Source organism: Phyllobates terribilis, unplaced genomic scaffold (genome assembly GCF_046119375.1).
Source record: "Phyllobates terribilis strain yellow unplaced genomic scaffold, ASM4611937v1 Scaffold_1__5_contigs__length_1240528914, whole genome shotgun sequence".
Taxonomy (NCBI): domain Eukaryota; kingdom Metazoa; phylum Chordata; class Amphibia; order Anura; family Dendrobatidae; genus Phyllobates; species Phyllobates terribilis.
In genome coordinates this window covers 393,215,983-393,236,548 of record NW_027362761.1, presented here as the reverse complement: position 1 = coordinate 393,236,548, position 20,566 = coordinate 393,215,983, and the positions used below count along the sequence as shown (strand labels likewise).

The following is a 20,566-nucleotide window of genomic DNA, read 5'->3' as shown; positions in this document are numbered from 1 at the left end:
AAAATAGTTCATAAAAAAAAATGTAAAATAACAAATCTGTTTTCTGGTTCAAACCTAAGGGAGCTACTGTTTAAACGCAGAATCCAGCGTGCTTCTTTTTTACGCATTTCATGCACTATGTCTCCTCCTCGGTGTTTCATATTTATTTTTTCAACTGCAATAATATTTAAAATCAGACACATTTCCGGAGTGAGCGTGTAAGAAATGCTTAGAGGCACTAGACAAACGGCACGTTGGCCAATTGCGTGCATCATAAACATGTTCTGACAATCGCTTGCCCAGTGTTCTGGTAGTGCACCCAACATATTGGACTCTGCATTTCTCACATGAAATAAGATACACTAGATATGTGCTCCCACAATTCATCATCGATTTTATACCTCCTGTTTTATAAGAAACAAAACTGTTTAGTATTGCTCATATACCTGCAGGCTCCTCATGTTTTATGACTACACTGATTGGATCAAATTGGTTGGCAACTAAAGGCTCCTCTGTACTCAAATCAACCCTATTCATATGGTCACTTGGCGACCGTACATTCCCGATAGTAAGACCCCTTTTTGAGACAAATCTTATCCCATTTTCCAATGGGAGTGGCGAGTATTCATGGGAGTGGCGAGTATTCATGGACTTTAATAACGGGCACACTGAGCGCCAAGCACACCAGGAGACGCGCTGCGGCTACAGTGTGCACGCTATTAGGGAGAATGAATGGTCACTGCTCCCCACGCATGCAGTCCTGGCGTGGGAAGCAGTGACTATTCCAACACAGAGAGGGGCAGAGCGCTGGAGGAGAGTATAATTGTTTAATTTTTTTTTCTGTGCAGCGCGACAGGGATCAGGGGGTGCCAAGCATACCAGGATGAGGGGGGGGGGGGCATTCATACAGGGATGAAGGGTGCCATACATACCAGGAAGAGGGATGAGGGGGACCATGCATACCAGGTTGGAGGATTGGGGTGCCATGCATACCAGGATGGGGACGAGGGCCACATATACCAGGATGGGGGGATATTAACATAATTGGGGGACATTACCCCTATAATAGTATCAGCAGCAGACCCCCTCCCCCTTAATTTTTGCTTATTTTCCTCCTCTAAAACCTAGGTGCGTCTTATAGTCCGAAAAATACGGTAAATAGTGGTGGACATTTCAGCAAGACAATGGGTTTCAGAGAAAGAAAATAAAGCTGCTAAAATGGCCCAGCCAATCAGCTGACCTGAATCCAATAGAAAATTTATGGAAGGGACTAAAGCTCAGAGTTCATAGAAGGACCTCACGGAACCTTCAGGATATGATGAGTTTTTGCGTGGAAGAATGGGCCAAAATCACACCTGAGCAATGCATGCGACTAGTTTCTCCATACAGGAGGCGTCTCTAAAAGGCCATCACCAACAAAGGCTTTTGTACAAAGTATTCAATACATTTCAGTAAGCGTGTTCAATACATTTTCCCTGTGTCATTTCTCATCATTTATGGACATCTATGGTTTGATTTCTTTGCCTGTGTGGATTGGATGGGTTGTTTCTCACATCTGGTGAGAATTTCATGTCAATAGCACCTTTGCAAATTATATTTACTTAGAAAATTGGTGATGTATTCAATATTAATTTCACCCACTGTGTATTTTTTTTTAGTTTTAAACTGGCAATAGTTTTTTTTCATTTGGTATGCCTTGACACATCTGTCACAAAATATTTTTATATAGAAACTATTAGACATTTACCTCCTGATCACAAGCTTCCTAGTGGGAAGCAGAACAAAAAAAAATTGTGGCTTACACAATTTCAAAATGACACGCAGTTCAACTCCTGATGTTGCTTTGTTACATCAGCATGCAAAGTGTTGATTCTTGCCCGCAAACTAGTGTCCATTACTAAAGCAGACCCTGACCGTGAAGGGCCCCCGCGCACAGGGTTCTCCCCAATTACAGACAGCCTGTAATTGTGACAATCCAGTTGACCTTGAAGATTCACAGGTACTTCTTTGACAAAAAAAAAAAAACTATAAGTAACATTTGTCTGGCACAAGAACGCAGAGACTCCTCCTGGGTAGACTCGCAGGTGACACCCAAGTTGGCAGAGCAGTTAAGCAGGTGTATTATACACAGGGTTGCAAATTCCACTTTGTCTATTTTTTCTGGACAGGTAATAAAAAAATGTTGAGTTGTTTTTTTTTTTATGGATATATTGAAGAACATTTTTCTATAGCTGATAATTCTGATAATGATTTATAAGACATCAGCTACATTCATTGTAATGATGATAGTCAAAATAACCTGTATAAAAAGTTTCTTCAGCTTAAAAAAAATAAAAAAATAAATAAAAATTCACGAATGCCTCAAATTTTTTTTTTTTTTTTTGCAGACAAGGAAAAACAGTGACCAGTTTGTCCCGGAATTTCTGGATGGTTGACAACTCTGATAGTACCACCCCGCCTGGAGCACATAGCCTTTCTTGTGATGGAGATTTATTCTGGATTAGATAAACACTATAAACAAATATCTGTACACAGGAGGCGACATATGGAATTTACACCAACCCCAATATAGATTTTAAACTGGGAATACGCGCTTATAAAAAAAAGTCAGCGTTTGCGAGGAACAAGAAAGAAACACCACACCAACATATCATAAGCCACAATAGAAATGTTTTATACTAAAAGTTCAATTTGTAAAGTACAAGCTGTTGACTAAGGAACAGAAAGTTTATCCGGCGGTCATCTGTAAATCACTGATCAATTAGATGATGGCTTCTAGCAGGATTCCCAGCGAGTATCTGGTGTACTGTGACAGTGGTAACACTGCTGAGAGGAGAACGGGTCCTAATCATTTTCTTATCGCTATACATACTCATTTCACGGTTTTATCTGAGAGATCAGTCAGTCAATCAGGAGTACTGAATTCATGGCTCCACCTTATGGCTGATTGTTTGTCGTATTTCCTGAAAGTTGTAAGAGCGGCATCTAGGCATACTTCACTGGAACTTTATGCCTTGGGCTAATGGCAAATCCTTGCTGTAGTTGATTGTACTGGAAAGAAAATAGAAAGTAGTTAGGAAATGCTCAATCATAAGCTTTGGAGCGTCAGTCCAATTACTGTAGAGACCTCAATTCTATTTCATTGACCCTCTGTTCTCAGCAGATTTAATTGATAAATAGAAAAACACCACCTACAAGATAATAGATTTTCACAAATTACAGTAAAGTACCGTATATACTCGAGTATAAGCCGAGGCACCTAATTGTGCCACAAAAAACTGGGAAAAGTATTGACTCGAGTATAAGCCTAGGGTGGGAAATACAGTAGCTAATGGTAAAATTTCCCTATCCTGGTATGCATGGCCCCCTCATCCCCAATCCTGGTATGCATGGCCCCCGCCATCACTGCACACATGAAAAAAAATAAACACTTCTACTCACCTTCCTCTCTTCTGCTCCAGCGCTGCATCTTGTTCTGCTGCCAGCAGCAGCTGATCTCAGCATCTGAGCAAAGCATGGTGTCACAGCCATGCGCCCTTAGACGCTGAGGTGAGCTGCGGGGATATTCACTCCTCTCCACGCTAGGACTATGGGTGTGAACAAGAGTGAATATTCATTTCCTTTAATAGCGCGCAGTGTTAGCAGTGGCCGCAGCTCCTATTGCGGATTGGCAATCCTATGTGCCCGCTACTAAAGAGAATGAATATTCACTCTTCTGCACACCCAAGGGAGTGGAGAAGAGTGAATATTCATACTCTCTAATAGCGGACACAGAGGATCGCTGAGCTGACACAGCGGCGACGGATACTGCGCGCACCATTAAAAAAAATGAATATTCACTGCTCTCCACTCTCATGGGTGTTAAGAGTGAATATTCACTTTCTTTAGGAGCAGGCATACGTGGTAACTTCCTGTGCACCGCTCCTCCACTCCCCCCACCATTTTCCACAGCTGGAATATAAGTATATACTCGAGTATAAGCCAAGGGGGGCATTTTTTAGCATAAAAAAAAATGTGCTCAAAAAGTCAGCTTATACATGAGTATATACGGTACATATGGATGGGCTTTATTAAAGAAATTCAAGGCATTTCAAAATCAGTTGTGAACTAAAAATACATATGAAAACTGAAGATCATACGTAATTCATTGTACAATGAGCTGAATGCAGCCCTTAAATACGGTGTTAGCTGTCACTGTTTGAAGGAAAAGAAGACTGCTAGAACATAGTGACCTCAAGGATTAATACATATTTTTATACTGTTTGATGAAGTTTGAAATTTTGGTACAAATTTTCTTCTTTCCTCCAATCCTTCCTTTAGTGCAGACATTTTACCAAATTTTTCTCATGTTGAACTGGACACATGATGCAAAAGTGGCTGTAGAGAAGACTGCCAGGAGATTAAAGCGCAAAAGGGGTCAGTAATGTCACTCAAGTCTGCTGTGCTCACAGCTATTTATAATCCCTCTGGAGTGAGATCTGTCATATGTCTCACACAGGCATAGCCTGTCCATTTAGTCTTGGGCAACATCATACAGGGAGAAGAAGTACACACCCCCAGAGAAAAAAAACATTCTGATAACGCCCATTTGGACTTAAAGAGAACCTGACAGCTGATACATGCTGCCCGATCCAGGGCTAGCATGTATTCGGCACAAGCTGTATGAACTAAGCCAGGTATGTTTTACTTTGAAAAGCTACCACTTTTCAAGGAAAAACATACTTTAAAAGCTGGCGGCTTCTCCCAGCCCACTGCCCTGGATTGACAGGTCTCTGCCTAGGTGCGTATATAGGGAGAATTCCATCACTCCAGGGCAGCAGGCGGAGCGAAGCAGCTGGGGACCCACCTGTCCGACTAGTCTCAATCATGGGTCAGTCCCCGCCGGATTTCTCGGATATATCCTGTACGGCTGCCACTATTCCATTGTGTGTCCAGTTCAACATAAAAAATTGGGTGAAAGGTCTTAAGCCCAAAATCTACTGGTCTAACCAACCAGTACTATTGTATATAACACTTTCCACTACTCTCTTTTTGCGAGTTCTTGTTTTTATTTTAAAATTTTTATTTTGCTAAAATGTAACCGAATATAAACCACTTACCATGTGGATCTTCTCATATAATGTTTCCAGGAATCACTGCCAGACTCTCTTCCACCTCCTGTGTGTTTTTCACCACCTAAGATTATTAATAAAGAGGAAAATAAAATTTAAATGACAAATAAAAAGTATAGATACCCTTTGCAGACACAGCGCATGTGTATATAAAACTGTTCATAATTCCATTTACAACAGACAGGACTACAGAGGATTAGAAAAGCAACTTTAAAGAGGCCCTTTCACCATTTCGAGCATATTAAACTGGACATATCCTGGCATAATGGCTGCAGAGCTAAGTAAAATGAAGATTTGCTAATTTATCTTCTCCTTTGCAAAGTTATTAACTTGGAAAGTATAGTTAAAATTTATGTTAAGTCTGATGTAGCATTATAAAGAGATTTTGCAAACAGGGAGTGTACTTCTTCCCCTACAAGAGGCCAACCAATCACCAGCAGGCAGAAACACTCAGGGGAAATGAGAACACATCCCCACAATAGATTAGATTAACTTTATCAGTGTGATACATGTCAGTCTGATCTCACTGGTCTCACTGCAAAGGCGTGTGTGATTACAAAGTGCCCAAGTCGGAGCAGAGATAAGTGCGATTACACCTTTCATCTCATGGCAGCCAATGGGTGTGGAACAGTACAGCAAGGTCTAATTACAAACACATCTGCAGCAGAAACTCTCCCCTCACACTACTGTGAGCTCAGCTGTACTTCCCCCTGTCCTTATTCTCTACTCCTGGCACTTTGTAATCACACACAGCTCTGCAGTGAAATCAGATTACATGTCATCACATGTAATCTGTTCCAAGCTATTTTGAGGGCATGATTTTTCTTCCTGTATGGCGATGCCTGCTTATGATTGGCCAGCCTCATACACAAGAAGTAGATGACCCCAGAGACAAATCTCAGGTAATGCCCAGATGAGTTTATCATAAATTATAACCTAAAACTTTACAAGCTAATCTCTTCAGATTCAGCAAGTTTAGAAAAGGAGTAACTTATATAGAAATAAATGCAATGAATGAATTTATACATGTCATCCCCATTAGTAAAAATCAGCTCCATTACCGATAATGAAATCCAGGTAACATTTTGTCGCACTTATGAAATCTTTGACCAGCCATTTGAGGGTACAAACTATTCTGGATGTGTGCACGTTGTACATTTGGAAGTCCATACTGGATCTAAAGGAGCAGCTTGTAACGCTGAAATCCAATGACAACATGAAAAGGGTTTGCTGCTCACTGAGCAAGTGCTCGCTAGGGTAGGTGTGAGAATGGTAGCATAGAGCCGCAGGACAATGAGGCATCTAGCTGGATAACAGAAGGCAGGGGAGAGGGAAGAGTGTCAGAGAGGCTAATCCTGATCTGGCACACCGTAACAAGCTAGCTACGTTGTCAGATGAGGGGTGTCATTACAGGGGTATTACTGCTGCAGCAGGACATCCTACGAAAGCCAAGGGAATGTCGCCTAAAGTAAAGAAAGAAAAGGCATAAAGGCCAGGCCAGTCAGGTGCTGGTAGTGGGGGATACAATTATTAGAGGACCAGACAGAGCAATCCGACACACTAACCCGAGATGTCTAACGATGAGCTGTTTTCCTGATCCTCATAGTAAATGGTAGTTGACAGATTACTGGGAAAAACTGGTGAGGACCCAGTGTCAGAAGGAGGCTTTTGGGTTCCTGGACAACTGGGCTGATTTTTCTGTTGGCTACAGGCTCAATGTTAGGGATGTGCGGTTCCTCAATGGGGAGGGTGCAGCTGTATGGGGAGAAAGAATCGCTAGAATGTTGGATGAGTGTTTAAACTAGGGAAGGGGGCGGAGGGCAAGAAGAATTCTGGAGGAGAAAATAGTGCGAATGGTAACCTGTGCCACAGTAATGCATGTGTGAAAAATAGGGAGTGGTGAGGGGGTTACAACAGATAATACAGAGAGGGTGAAAAGAAATTCATAAAATGCATGTATAATAATATCAAAAGCCTCACCACCAAGACTGAGGAAATCTGCTCTTGGTGGTGATAAAGGGCGGGGAAAGAATAACAAAATTCTGATAGAGGTTCATTTTAAGTTTCCAAGTATAAATGAAGCCGCAGAAAATGTACAGAAAGCAAATGCATGAAACCGTAAAATCAGAGAGAAGTAATTATAATGGGGGGCTTCAACTAACTGATATAAACTGGAGCGCAGAAACCTGTAGGTCCAGCAAAGGAAATTTTAAGTAAAAAAAAAATTTTTTTCAAAACTAGTGCAGGACCCAACAAGAGACGGGCACTTCAGAATTATTTGAAAGTTTTAAATGATGTCTAGAATATCAAATGTACGAGTTAGGGAACACTTAGACAATAGTGATCACAAAATAAAAATTTTCACTTATCCTGTAATAAAATGTTTAGCAGAGTGTTACACTAATTTTCAGGAAAGCCAAGGGATGATCTTTATGCTGTAAACTGGGACAATGCCATCAAAAATACACAAGATCTGATAAGGTTCTGTCAGAAGGTAAGTTCCAGGCTGGACCAGGGTAAGAAGTGGATGTTTTCCCATCTGGCTTTTGAAAGGTATTTGATAGAGTGCCACATAAAAGGGACTAGTGGAAAATATGTAATTGGGTTAACAACAGGCTTAGTGATAGGAAACAGAGGGTTGTTATTAATGAAACATACTCGGATTTGGTCACAGTTAACAGTGGAGTACCACAGGGGTCATTATTGGGCCCTCAACATTTATAAATGACCTATTCTAAACTCTGCAAGGTAATCAACACAGAAGATGATAATTTAATATTATATAGAGCTTTATGTAAGCTGTAAACTTGGGCTGGGAAATGGCAATTGAAGTTTAATGTAAATAAATGTAAAGCAATGCACTTAGGTACGGAAATAAAATATATTTCTTTTTCTGACCACAACCTACTTACATTATCTGCCCTCTCCTCTCCAGGGCCACAATCTCCAGTTCACAAACTTGCACATCTCTGTAGAAATCTCAAATCACCTTGACCTACACTCACTCTCTGAATCCCTCCTCCCTCTTACAGGCATAAAGTTCCTTACATGATGCAGATGTTGCTGCTGCTTTATATAACACCACAACAGCTGCAGCTCTCGATTCAGTCGCCCCTCTCACACACCAAAGCTCGCACAATCAATAGGCAATCCTGGCACTCAACCTGACTAAAGAACTGCGACGGGCCTCCAGGGTTGCTGAGCGGAGATGGAAAAAGTCCCACTCCAATGAGCACTTCATTGCATTCAAACAATCCTTCACTATTTTCAAGTCCACACTTACTGCAGCAAAACAAACCTATGTATCCCTCATATCCTCCCTGTCTTACAACCCTAAACAGCTATTCAACACTTTAAATTCTCTTCTTCGTCCCCCAGCACCTTCTCCCTCTCCTCTCAGCTGAAGACTTTGCCTCATTCTTCAAGCAGAAGATTGACATCAGACAAAGCTTTTGCCTAAAGTCCCCACAGCCCCTCCTCCCAAACTAACTTCTCCACCATTACAGAAGACCAAGTTCTCTCTTTACTCTCCAAGTAACACCTCACCCAATCCCGTCCCACCTAATCCCTAACCTTACCACAGTCTTTATCCCAACCCTAACCCACCTCTTCAACCTGTCACTAACAACCGGTGTCTTCCCCCTCATGTTTCATATATGCCTCAATCACACCCATCCTCAAAAAGGCCTCCCTTGACCCATCCTCTCTAACTAGCTATCGCCCCATATCACTTCTCCCCTGTGCCTCAAAACTACTGGAACAACATGTCCACTTTGAACTGTCCTCCCACTCCTCCTTCTGCTCCCTCTTCAACCGCTTACAATCTGGCTTCCGACCACATCACTGCACTGAAACTGCTTTGCACTAAAGTCACTACCGACCTACTAACCGTTAAATCCAAGCAGCACTACTCTATCCTCCTCCTGGACCTGTCATCTCCTTTTAACACAGTAGACCACTCCCTCTTACTTCACACTCATCTCTTGGCATCACCGACTTAGCCCTATCTTGGATCTCTTCATATCTAACAGACCGGACATTCATCGTCTCCCATTCACACACCACCTCCTCATCTCGTCCCATATCTGTCAGTGTCCCCCAAGGTTCAGATCTAGGGCCCCTGTTATCTTCCATCTACACCTTTGGCCTGGGGCATTTCAGAGTGTCTCACGGCTTTCAGTATCACCTCTATGCTGATGACATGCAGATCTACTTCTCTGGACCCAATATCAACTACATACTAAACAGAATCCAGCAATGTCTGTCCGCTATTTCCTCCTTCTCTGCTAGATTTCTAAAACTTAACATGGACAAAACAGAATTGATCATCTTTCCCCCACCTCACTCAACACCCCCCCCCATCTGACCTATCCATTAAAGTTAATGGCTTTCCCCTCTCCCCAATCCCCACAAGCTCGATGCCTCTTGGTAACCCTGGACTCTAATCTCTCCTTCAAACCTCACATCCAAGCCCTTTACACTTCCTGCCGACTCAAACTCAAAAATATATCCCGGATCCGCACATTCCTCAGCAAAGACTCTGCAAAAACTAGTGCACGCCCTTATCTCCCACCTCAACTACTGCAACCTCCTGTTCTGTGGCCTCCCTTCTACCACTCTCGCACCCCTCCAATCTATCCTAAACTCTGCTGCTCGAATAATCCACCTGTCCCCCCCGCTACTCCCCGGCCTCTTCCCTCTGTCAAGCCTTTCACTGGCTCCCCATTACCCAGAGACTCAAGTTCAACACCCTAACCTTGACATACAAAGCCATCCACAACCTCAGACTGAAAGCTTGCGAGAAGGGCCCTCACTTCTTTTAATATCAGTTATGCTTATTTTGTAATGTCTTTTTGTCTGTGCAAGCCCCCCCCCCTAAAATTGTAAAGTGCTGCGGAATATGTTGGCGCTATAAAAATTATTTTTATTAACCTGTCCCCTCCATACATCTGTGACCTAGTGTCTTAGTACTTCTCTACACGCAACCTCCAATCCTCACAAGGTCTCCTTCTCTACTCCCCTCTTATCTTCTCTTCCCACAATTGCATAAAAGATTTTTCCCGTGCATCAATCACCCTTAGTCTGAAACTATCTACCACAACATATCAGACTCTCTTCTATCGTGGAAACCTTCAAAAAGGAACCTGAAGACCCACCTCTTCCGACAAGCCTACAACCTGCAGTAACCCTCACTCCACCACACTGCTGCACGATGAGCTTTACCCTCACCTACTGTATCCTCACCCATCCCTTGTAGATTGTTAGCCCTCACGGGCAGGGTCCTCTCTCCTCCTGTACCAGTTGCTGACTCGTTTTGTTCAAGATTATTGTATGTATACCCCCTTTTTCACATGTAAAGCGCCATGGAATAAATGGTGCTATAATAATCCTATGATTATATATATGAGCTATATATGCCTACGACAAGAACATACCGTAGTCTTCTCTTTATAAGTCAATAGTATGGCCACACCGAATACTGTGTACAGTTTTTTGTTCGAACGTAAAAAGGATATGGCCGAATTAGAGCCGATACAGGGAAGAACGATCAAAGTTATTAAGGGAATGGGTGAACTGCAGTATCACTTATTCACTTTGTAATAAGATCCCCCTAAAGCCTTTGTTTCTCCAATGTACAAATATATAATTAGACAGTGCAGAGATGTTTCTACTGATTTTTTTTTACATCTAGGCCTATAACATCAACGAGGGGGCACGCTCTATATCTAGAGGAAAGAAGGTTTATCACATATGGTGATTTTTTTTACTGTAAGAACAGCAAGTCTACGGAACTCTCTGCCACAGCATGTTAGAATGAATGATTTATTTAAAAAGTTCAAGGCGGGCCTGGACCACTTTCTTGAAAAATATATTATAAGTTATGAGCACTAAATTTTGGAGATGGCACATTGATATAAGCAACTTGTCTGCTATAAGGAACTTTTCCCCTATTATGGGACAATTAGCATCTATGTCATGTTTTTTTTTTGCCTTCTTCAAGTCTAGAACAACATGTTAGGTTATAGGCTGAACTCAATGTATTTCAACATAAAACTATGAAAAAGTGTTAAATGATTTATTTAAAAAACAGCAATAAAACAGTGCCACCTAGTGGAGAGCTGTTTAACTGCAATCATGTCTTTACAAATCAAATTTTAAAAAACACATTACATTATCACCATAGTAAGTCTCATAGTAGTATTGACACTAACGCAGAGGAGAAAGCTATTGATTCCTCAAAGACTAGAGGTTAAACAGTATTAGGTTTTCAGAAACATACAAAAAGATAACATGAATATGTTATTTCACCAAACATTTTTATACAGTGTTAGGCTTTTACATGGCAGGACAGAAATTAAGTTACATACCAAAGGCTCCGCCAATCTCCGCTCCGCTAGTTGGAATATTGACATTCACCACACCACAGTCAGATCCTTTAGGCCTTATTTGAGGAAAACATGAATTTATCGGTATAAGTGTATAGACAGAACAATGATAAATACTGTACATTTAGCGCAGGGTTGGGGAACTTTTTTTTTCTGGCAAGGTCCATTTGGATATTTATACCATCCTTCGGGGGCTGTACAAATTGCGACCAACTCCGCCCACAAAGTACGTCCTGACGCTGGCACTGGAGTCAGGACAATCTTTCACTGCATACACCTCGGCTTTCAGTAGTGAACATTGCGTATGTATGCTCAGAGAAAGAAGAAATTAATAGGCCGGTGGCCATCAAAGTACAGCTGCCGGCCCAAGTACTGTGGTCCCTGGGAATCTACCCATGGGCCGGATAAAGGTCATCGAGGGCCGGAAATGGCCCGTGGATCCCCACCCCTGATTTAAAGGAATAGTTTTAGGCCAAGTGAGAGAGTAAGAAGACACTTAAACATTTTATTTTTTTATATTTTCAGTCACAAACTGCATGTAGATAGCTGGGAGTCAGGGTCCAGAGACCCCCACCAATTGCTCAAAAGAGGTTTCTCAGCTCATGAGACACAGAAGCACATTCTGCCTGAATGAATGAATGTACAGGGCAGAGTACTGCTGCAATAAAAACCCAAAGGCTTCTTTCGAACAATTGTTAGAGGTTTAAGGACCTGGATCCCCACTGATCAGACAGACAATTAAAGTGGCTGAAATTATAAAAAAAAAAGATGTTAAACATTAACATTGTACAAAAAATACATCTTCAATGAGGGACACAGGATTACTGGATTGATATATACACTGCTCAAAAAAATAAAGGGAACACTTAAACAGAATATAACTCCAAGTAAATCAAACTTCTGTGAAATCAAACTGTCCACTTGGGAAGCAACACTGATTGACAATCAATTTCACATGCTGTTGTGCAAATGGAATAGACAATAGATGGAAATTATTGGCAATTATCAAGACACACTCAATAAAGGAGTGGTTCTGTAGGTGGGGACAACAGACCACATCTCAGTACCAATGCTTTATAGCTGATGTTCTGGTCACTTTTGAATGTTGGTTGTGCTTTCACACTCGTGGTAGCATGAGACGGACTCTACAACCCACAGAAGTTGCTCAGATAGTGCAGCTCATCCAGGATGGCACATCAATGCGAGCTGTGGCAAGAAGGTTTGCTGTGTCTGTCAGCGTAGTGTCCAGAGGCTGGAGGCGCTACCAGGAGACAGGCCAGTAAACCAGGAGACATGAAGGGGGCCGTAGGAGGGCAACAACCCAGCAGCAGGACCGCTACCTCCGCCTTTGTGCAAGGAGGAACAGGAGGAGCACTGCCAGAGCCCTGCAAAATGACCTCCAGCAGGCCACAAATGTGCACCTGTCTGCACAAACGGTTAGAAACCGACTCCATGAGGGTGGTATGAGGGCCCGACGTCCACAGGGGGAGTTGTGCTCACAGCCCAACAACCGTGCAGGACGCTTGGAATTTGCCACAGAACACCAGGATTGGCAAAGTCGCCACTGGCGCCCTGTGTTCTTCACAGATGAAAGCAGGCTCACACTGAGCACATGTGACAGACGTGACAGAGTCTGGAGACGCCGTGGAGAGCAATCTGCCTGCAACATCCTTCAGCATGACCGGTTTGGCAGTGGGTCAGTAATGGTGTGGGGTGGCATTTCTTTGGAGGACCACACAGCCCTCCATGTGCTTGCCAGAGGTAGCCTGACTGCCATTAGGTACCGAGAGGAGTTCCTCAGACCCCTTGTGAGACCATATGCTGGTGCGGTTGGCCCTGGGTTCTTCCTAATGCAGGACAATGCCAGACCTCATGTGGCTGGAGTGTCAGCAGTTCCTGCAAGATGAAGGCATTGAAGCTATGGACTGGCCCGCCCGTTCCCCAGACCTGAATCCAATTGAGCACATCTGGGACATCATGTCTCGCTCCATTCACCAACGTCACGTTGCACCACAGACTGTCCAGGAGTTTGCGGATGCTTTAGTCCAGGTCTGGGAGGAGATTCCACTGGAGACCATCTGCAACCTCATCAGGAGCATGCCCAGGCGTTGTAGGGAGGTCATACAGGCACGTGGAGGCCACACACAATACTGAGCCTCATTTTGACATGTTTTAAGGACATTACATCAAAGTTGGATCAGCCTGTAGTGTGTTTTTCCACTTTAATTTTGGGGGTGACTCCAAATCCAGGCCTCCATTGGTTAATAAATTTGATTTCCATTGATGATTTTTGTGTGATTTTGTTGTCAGCACATTCAACTTTGTACAGAACAAAGTATTCAATGAGAATATTTCATTCATTCAGAACTAGGATGTGTTATTTGAGTGTTCCCTTTATTTTATTGAGCAGTGTATAATCTTTTCACCTCCTAGTGGAGCGCTGGTCAGGTCCGTCTCAATCAAGCGTTAAGGCAGATCCTTCAAATCGATAGAATTCCAGGCAACACAACAGACCGCCAATGTATTTGGAGATTTTACATCTCGAATGGTCTCCCAAGAAGTCTACGTCCTCTATTCTAGTTTACCCCAGTAGGTCACCGGTCAGCGCAGATATCTGGGCTCTTCTACATTTCCACATACCAGAGCCAGAGGCATCTTGGTCTTTTACTATCAGGGCAGGATTTTTCTTCCCCAGCTTGGACAGAAGATTTTGAATGTCTACTAAGCTCAGGATTCAAGTACCCCTCTGAAGAAGCCACACGAAATGAGCGTCAGACGGTTCCTGCCCGTATATGTTTGACAATAAAGGATCTTCTGTGTCTAATGTGTACTTTGCACCAAATGTTACAGTTTTTCTACAAGATGGGTTTTACTGTGTCGCTCAGATACACATTTTGCAAGTTTTCACTGGATATAGCCTAGTGACATAACATCGACATCTACAGTACTTTATTTCGACTGCAATTGGCATTTTGTCAGAAAGTTAACTATTGCGAGAGGGAGAGACTGGTCCTTTTACCATTGGTACTGATGTTACAGTTTATGAAAGATACGGTAAAGGGTTTAGGTATTAACATTACTATCTTTATACTGATGCTAACCTACTTCTAGAGACTGATACTCTATAGACAAGGTGAGAACCTACTGGTGGCGATATCCTCCCATTTAATTTTTGCTTACCTGTCTCGAGCAAGGGTTGCCTCCCAAGGGCCAGGCTCCTGCCTTGACCATCCTGGTAGTATGGAACTTGACTTGTAATCCAAAGATCAGAATTGCCAGCCTGCATTATATTAGTCCCCCTAAATCTAGGGAATCTCATGGTTTGGACACCCTCCAGTCCGCTCCTTTCATGCCTATCAGATATCTCTCCATTTCGGCTTTCCAGCAGGGTGATTTTTTCCTCTCTAGCAATATTTTCCATCAAGCAGGGGTCTGAAGGGGGCACTTATATGTCTGTCTCTCTCCTTCTTCAGGACAGAGTAATCTGGCATTAGCTACCTCCTTTTACCTAGCATGATTCTCCACCTTCCACCTTATGGAGGAGATTGCTCTCCTTCCTTTAGATATTTTGTCTCATGTCATCTCAATCTGACGTAGACAGAGCTGTGCAGCTCTACCTGTCTAGCAGAGCTCTGTTTGGACTTTGTTGCCTTGTGTGTCATCCTGTTATGCTCTGGCAGATGTCAGACCACCTATAGGGAAACCACTTTTCTCTGGTCTTGATCCGCCAATGCAGAAGGCCGCGCGGAATAATTGCATGTTGGCTGCCCAGGTGTAGCCTGGAGGAGGTATTTTTTAATTCTTTTTATAATATGCATATAGAAATATAGATGTATATAGTTTGTCTTTTAGTGTCAGCCTCCAGGTGATAGCATATTAACCCATGGTCAGTGTCCCCCAAAAAAAGGCTACGAGAGAAATTTTACAGTGAGTACCAAATATCTATTTTATAAACAGCTATTTTTAAAATTGCAGAAAGTAACCATGTGTTTCTACAAAGTATTTCAGATGCGAAGGTGCTTTTTACACATGTCCTTTTGATGTATGTATTAAAGTAGTTTTTTTTTAACCAAAACTAAAAAAAAAAAAAAAGACCACAATGAGAGATTGTGTTCTTACTCCATGTCAAAAACGCTGAATAATAAATCTCTAACTGGATTCATAAAAATGATCATTTTGTTATCAGAGGACATTTGAAAATTCTTGGAGAACAGGAGAAGTCCCAGAAGACTGGAGAAGAGCAAATGTTGTTCCTATCTTCAAAAAGGGGAAGAAGGTGGACCCAGGGAACTATAGACCGGTGAGTCTGACTTCTATACCAGGAAAGATCTTTGAACAAATTATTAAACAACATGTATGTAAGTACATGGATAAGAATGAAGTGATTAACCAGAGTCAGCATGGGTTTGTAACTAACAAGTCATGTCAGACTAACTTAATTTCCTTCTATGACAGAATCACTGACTGGGTGGATCAGGGAAATGCTGTAGATATAGTATATCTTGACTTCAGCAAAGCATTTGACAAAGTATCTCACACCATCCTTATTAAAAAAATGACCAAGTATGCAATGGACCAGGCAACTGTTAGGTGGATTCATAACTGGCTTAGTGATCGGACTCAAAGGGTGGTTGTAAATGGTTTCACATCCAGCTGGATGAATGTCTCAAGTGGGGTACCGCAGGGCTCCGTCCTGGGACCTGTATTGTTCAACATCTTTATCAATGATTTAGATGAAGGAATTGAGGGTAAACTGATTAAATTTGCTGATGACACAAAGCTAGGAGGGATAGCTAATACTAGAGAAGAGAGAGAGAGGATTCAAAAAGACCTAAATAAACTGGAGCAGTGGGCAGCAACCAACAGAATGGTTTTTAACAGGGAAAAATGCAAAGTACTACATCTGGGCAATAAAAATGAAAAAAGCATATACAGAATGGGAGGAATAGAGCTAAGCAACAGTACATGTGAAAAAGACTTAGGTATACTAATAGATCATAGACTGAACATGAGTCAACAGTGTGATGCAGCAGCAAAAAAAGGCAAATACAATTCTGGGATGTATTAACAGAAGCATACAGTCTAGATCGCGTGAAGTCATTATCTGTCTTTACTCCTCTTTGGTCAGACCTCATCTGGAATACTGTGTACAGTTTTGGGCACCACATTTTAAAAAAGACATAGACAAACTGGAGCAAGTTCAGAGAAGAGCGACCAGAATGGTGACTGGTCTGCAAACCATGTCCTATGAGGAACGGTTGCAGGATTTGGGAATGTTTAGCTTGCAAAAAAGAAGACTGAGAGGAGACTTAATAGCTGTCTACAAATATGTCAAGGGCTGTCACATTGTAGAAGGATCATCTTTATTCTCATTTGCACAAGGAAAGACTAGAAGCAATGGGATGAAACTAAATGGGAGGAGACACAGATTAGATATTAGAAAAAACTTTTTGACAGTTAGGGTGATTAATGAGTGGAACAGGCTGCCACGAGAGGTGGTGAGTTCCCCTTCAATGGACGTCTTCAAACAGAGGCTGGACAGACATCTGTCTGAGATGATTTAGTGAATCCTGCTTTGAGCAGGGGGTTGGACCAGATGACCCAGGAGGTCCCTTCCAACTCTACCATTCTATGATTCTATGATTCTATGACACAAACACTTTCAGCAGGCATTATAAGGTCATTCTGGCATGAATTTTCAAATTAAGTACACCAATCGCATCAGGTCTGAAAGATCTATAGAATAATGTATGCAGAAATCTGATGACATGCCACCAATGCTAGAAAATAGATCAATTTAAGTTACCCAAGCCAGCGGAAAATTCTTCCGAGGTCCTTGGTAAAGATGCTACTTGAAAGACCTTGTTTCACTTCATTATTCCATGCAAATGCTTCCTCTTCAGTCTACCAAAGAGAACATGCCCCTACATTATTGTTAGCCTAACAGGACACAAGACTAAAAACACAACAGAATTTTTCTCCCAGATTTTACCACCCTGCTTTTGGAAGTCAAAATAAAAATGGACATCTGAACTTAAGTTATTCAGAGGTTAATTATACCTAGAATAACTAATTAAAGGGGTATTCTCAAGGGGTCTCATGAGCAGCTCAGAGCTATGCAGTCTCATTATAAACTCCTGGCTTCAGGCAGTGCGGGCTTTCTTTTGAGTAGCAGTTCTGGTGAGTAACAGAGCTGTAATATTAATAGAACTCTAAAGCTCAGCACAAGTTCTACATTCATCTATCAGTGGTTTGTTCTGGAGAATACACTTATTTCAATATATAAATATAGTGATAAAAATGTCTTGTTAACAAGCACACAGCTTGGGAAAGACCTGCTCTGGGAGAAGTAGATACTGTTAGCTCATGATTTTGCAAGATTTATAACAGCAGCTTGCCAGGAGCTAACAAAGAGGTGTTGAGATGAGCATATTACTGCTGTATAGAAATCAATGGGCTAGATAACTCCTAGCATACCAGTTAGCTCTAACTCCTCTTCTGGAATTGTAACTACTATGACACTCGGCCAAACTCTAGTACATTATGAAGGATAAAAGTTTTCATTCCAGGAAAATGAAAGCAGATAGAAAAAGCAAGTCAACTGCAAACTTTTATATTTTCATGCGGTCTAACTAAAGCAATTTAATAACTTGAGAATACCCCTTTAAACATTTTTATATTCCAAATGAATTTCTTCCTTTCAAAAATAAAAAACATAATATAAATAACATATATATTATGTGCAATCCAAGATAGTGAATCATTAGGAGGTAGTAGTAGATGTTAAAGGTTTTGTGCGTTCTAAAGCTACACTTATGAAAACTCAAATTGCTGGCACTGAGCAAGGCCATGCCCATCTAGTTGGAATATTGACGGTGGTATGCATATCTACTTGAGGTCACATGACCGCTGGTCTCGGCACATCTTCCCAGCGCGTGAGATGCGAAAATTCACAAGTCTGCAGTCACGTAAGGTGACTGCAGACTTGTAGCTTTAGAACGGACATTCCCTTTAAATTTGACCCCCATCTCACGATCTCCAATATCTTGCTTATAAAAAAGGAGATGCTTACTTATATGCCCAATTTAAAACATTTATTTTAATGATTGTGACAGCACATCTGTCGCAATATTACACACAAGTTTTTGACTTGTAAAACTTCCACCAAAACCAAGTAAAAACTAACAAACATGGCCAATATAATACTTGATTATATAACCTGTGAATTTCATTAGAAAAATTGCAAAACGAACAGCAATTTGCTTTCAACAGTATGAGAGATGCATATAAGAACAAACTCCCATCACTGTATGGAAGACAATTGTATAATTATATATTCGTTTAAAGAGGATCATCAGTTTGAGCATAATGGCTGAGGAGCTGAGTAAACCCGTTTTTATTTCATAATAATTTCTACTCTCCATTGCGGATAGATTGGCTAATAAATTTTAATTATAAAATTATGCCACGTACAATGTGGTGTTACCAGAGATTTGCCTCTGGGGAGTGTACGCCTTCCCCTGCATGAGGTTGACCAATGAGAAGCAGGCAACAATGTACAAGGAAAATAAAAACACCCCAATAGCAGCTTGGAACAGAGACTTTCTCTTGTGTGAGACATGTAATGATAGACAGTCTGCTCTCACTGCAGGGGGAGGGGGAACTACAGCTGAGGTTTGTCTCACTACAAACACATCTGCAGCTGCAGCTCCCTCTGAGTTTTGTCAGCTCTGCTGTATTGCCTGCACACAAACAGCCATTAGATGAAAGCTGAAGTGATGGTAATTACACTAATCTCTGTCCCATTTCTATCACTTTATAATCACACAGAGCCCTGCAGCAAAATCAGGGCTATCATTAAAGGGCTCACACAGGAGAAAGCTTGGTCTAACCTATTGTGGGGGTGTGTTCTTTTTTCCTACTGTATGACAACTCCTATTTTTGATTAAAGAGAATCTGTCAGCAGGTTTTTGCTATATAATCTGAAGATAAAGTGCATGTTGTTGTTTACTAACTGTAAAGGATTTATCACTAAGAGATTGACATTGCTGGACTACACTAATCCAGCGCCCCCTGGCCTGTGATAAACACCTCACTGTCTATACACTTTGTACACAGACAGCCTGGGGTGGGTGGGGTTAGCTTTCTCAGTTCTGCTTCATTCTAAATCTAAGAGCTCTGATTGTGTGAGAATGGCTGCAGCCAGTAAACTAAGTGATACATCATTGGAATCAGTTTCTCTTTGCCTACATCATGCGGCTCTCAGATGAGGTAGTAAAAACTTGCTGAAAGATTCCCTTTAACATCATTCAGAAGATGAAATGCACGCCTAGTTGGGCCATCATAAATTAGATTCTAAACTTAAGCTAATATCTCCGCAACTGAGAGGAAAAATTAAACCACTACACTTTACTCAGCTCTTCAGCCACTATTCCATGATGTGGCTAGTTTAACATTCTCAAACTGGTGAAAAACTTCTCTTTAACCCCTTCATACCAGAGGCTGTTTTCACCTTCCAGACCAGGCAAAATTTTACAATTCTGACGAGTGTCACTTAATGTGGTAATATCTCGGGAACGCTTCAATGTATCTCAGTGATTTGGAGATTTTTTTCGTGACACATAGTACTTCATGTTAAATGGTAAATTTAGGCCGATATTTGAGTTTATTTATGAAAATATCGGAATTTTGGTGAAAACTTCACAATTTTCAAACCTTAATTTTTATGCCCTAATATCAAATAGTTATACCACACAACATAGATAATAAATTGTATTTACCACATGTCTAGCATCAATTTTGAAACTTTTTTTTTCGTTGTTAGGAAGTTAGAAGGGTTAAAAGTTGACCAGTAATTTCTCAATTTTCCAACAAAATTTTAATAAAGACTTTTTTTTTTTTTAGGGACCACGACATTTGAAATGACTGAGGGGCTTATATGACAGAAAATACCCAAAAGTGACACCATTTTAAAAATTGCACCCCTCAAAACCAAATTCAAGAAGTTTATTAACCCTTCAGGTGCTTGACAAGAATTAATGCAATTTGAAAGTAAAAAAAATGAAAAAATTACTTTTTCCCACAAAATGT

At 41.4% G+C, this 20,566-nt stretch overlaps 1 protein-coding gene across 1 annotated transcript in view; it reads right to left on the bottom strand.

Moving 5' to 3' along the window:
• Positions 1-2,627: 2,627 nt before the first annotated feature.
• ALDH7A1 (aldehyde dehydrogenase 7 family member A1) overlaps positions 2,628-20,566 on the bottom strand; it is a 67,454-nt gene continuing 49,515 nt past the window's right edge. The window contains exons 15-18 of the mRNA XM_073676703.1: positions 17,283-17,380; positions 11,459-11,532; positions 5,079-5,154; positions 2,628-3,030 (exon numbers count right to left, since the gene is read on the bottom strand). Of these exons, the coding sequence (XP_073532804.1) occupies positions 2,976-3,030; positions 5,079-5,154; positions 11,459-11,532; positions 17,283-17,380 (303 nt within the window). The 3' untranslated portion in view covers positions 2,628-2,975. The remainder of the gene's footprint in view (positions 3,031-5,078; positions 5,155-11,458; positions 11,533-17,282; positions 17,381-20,566) is intronic.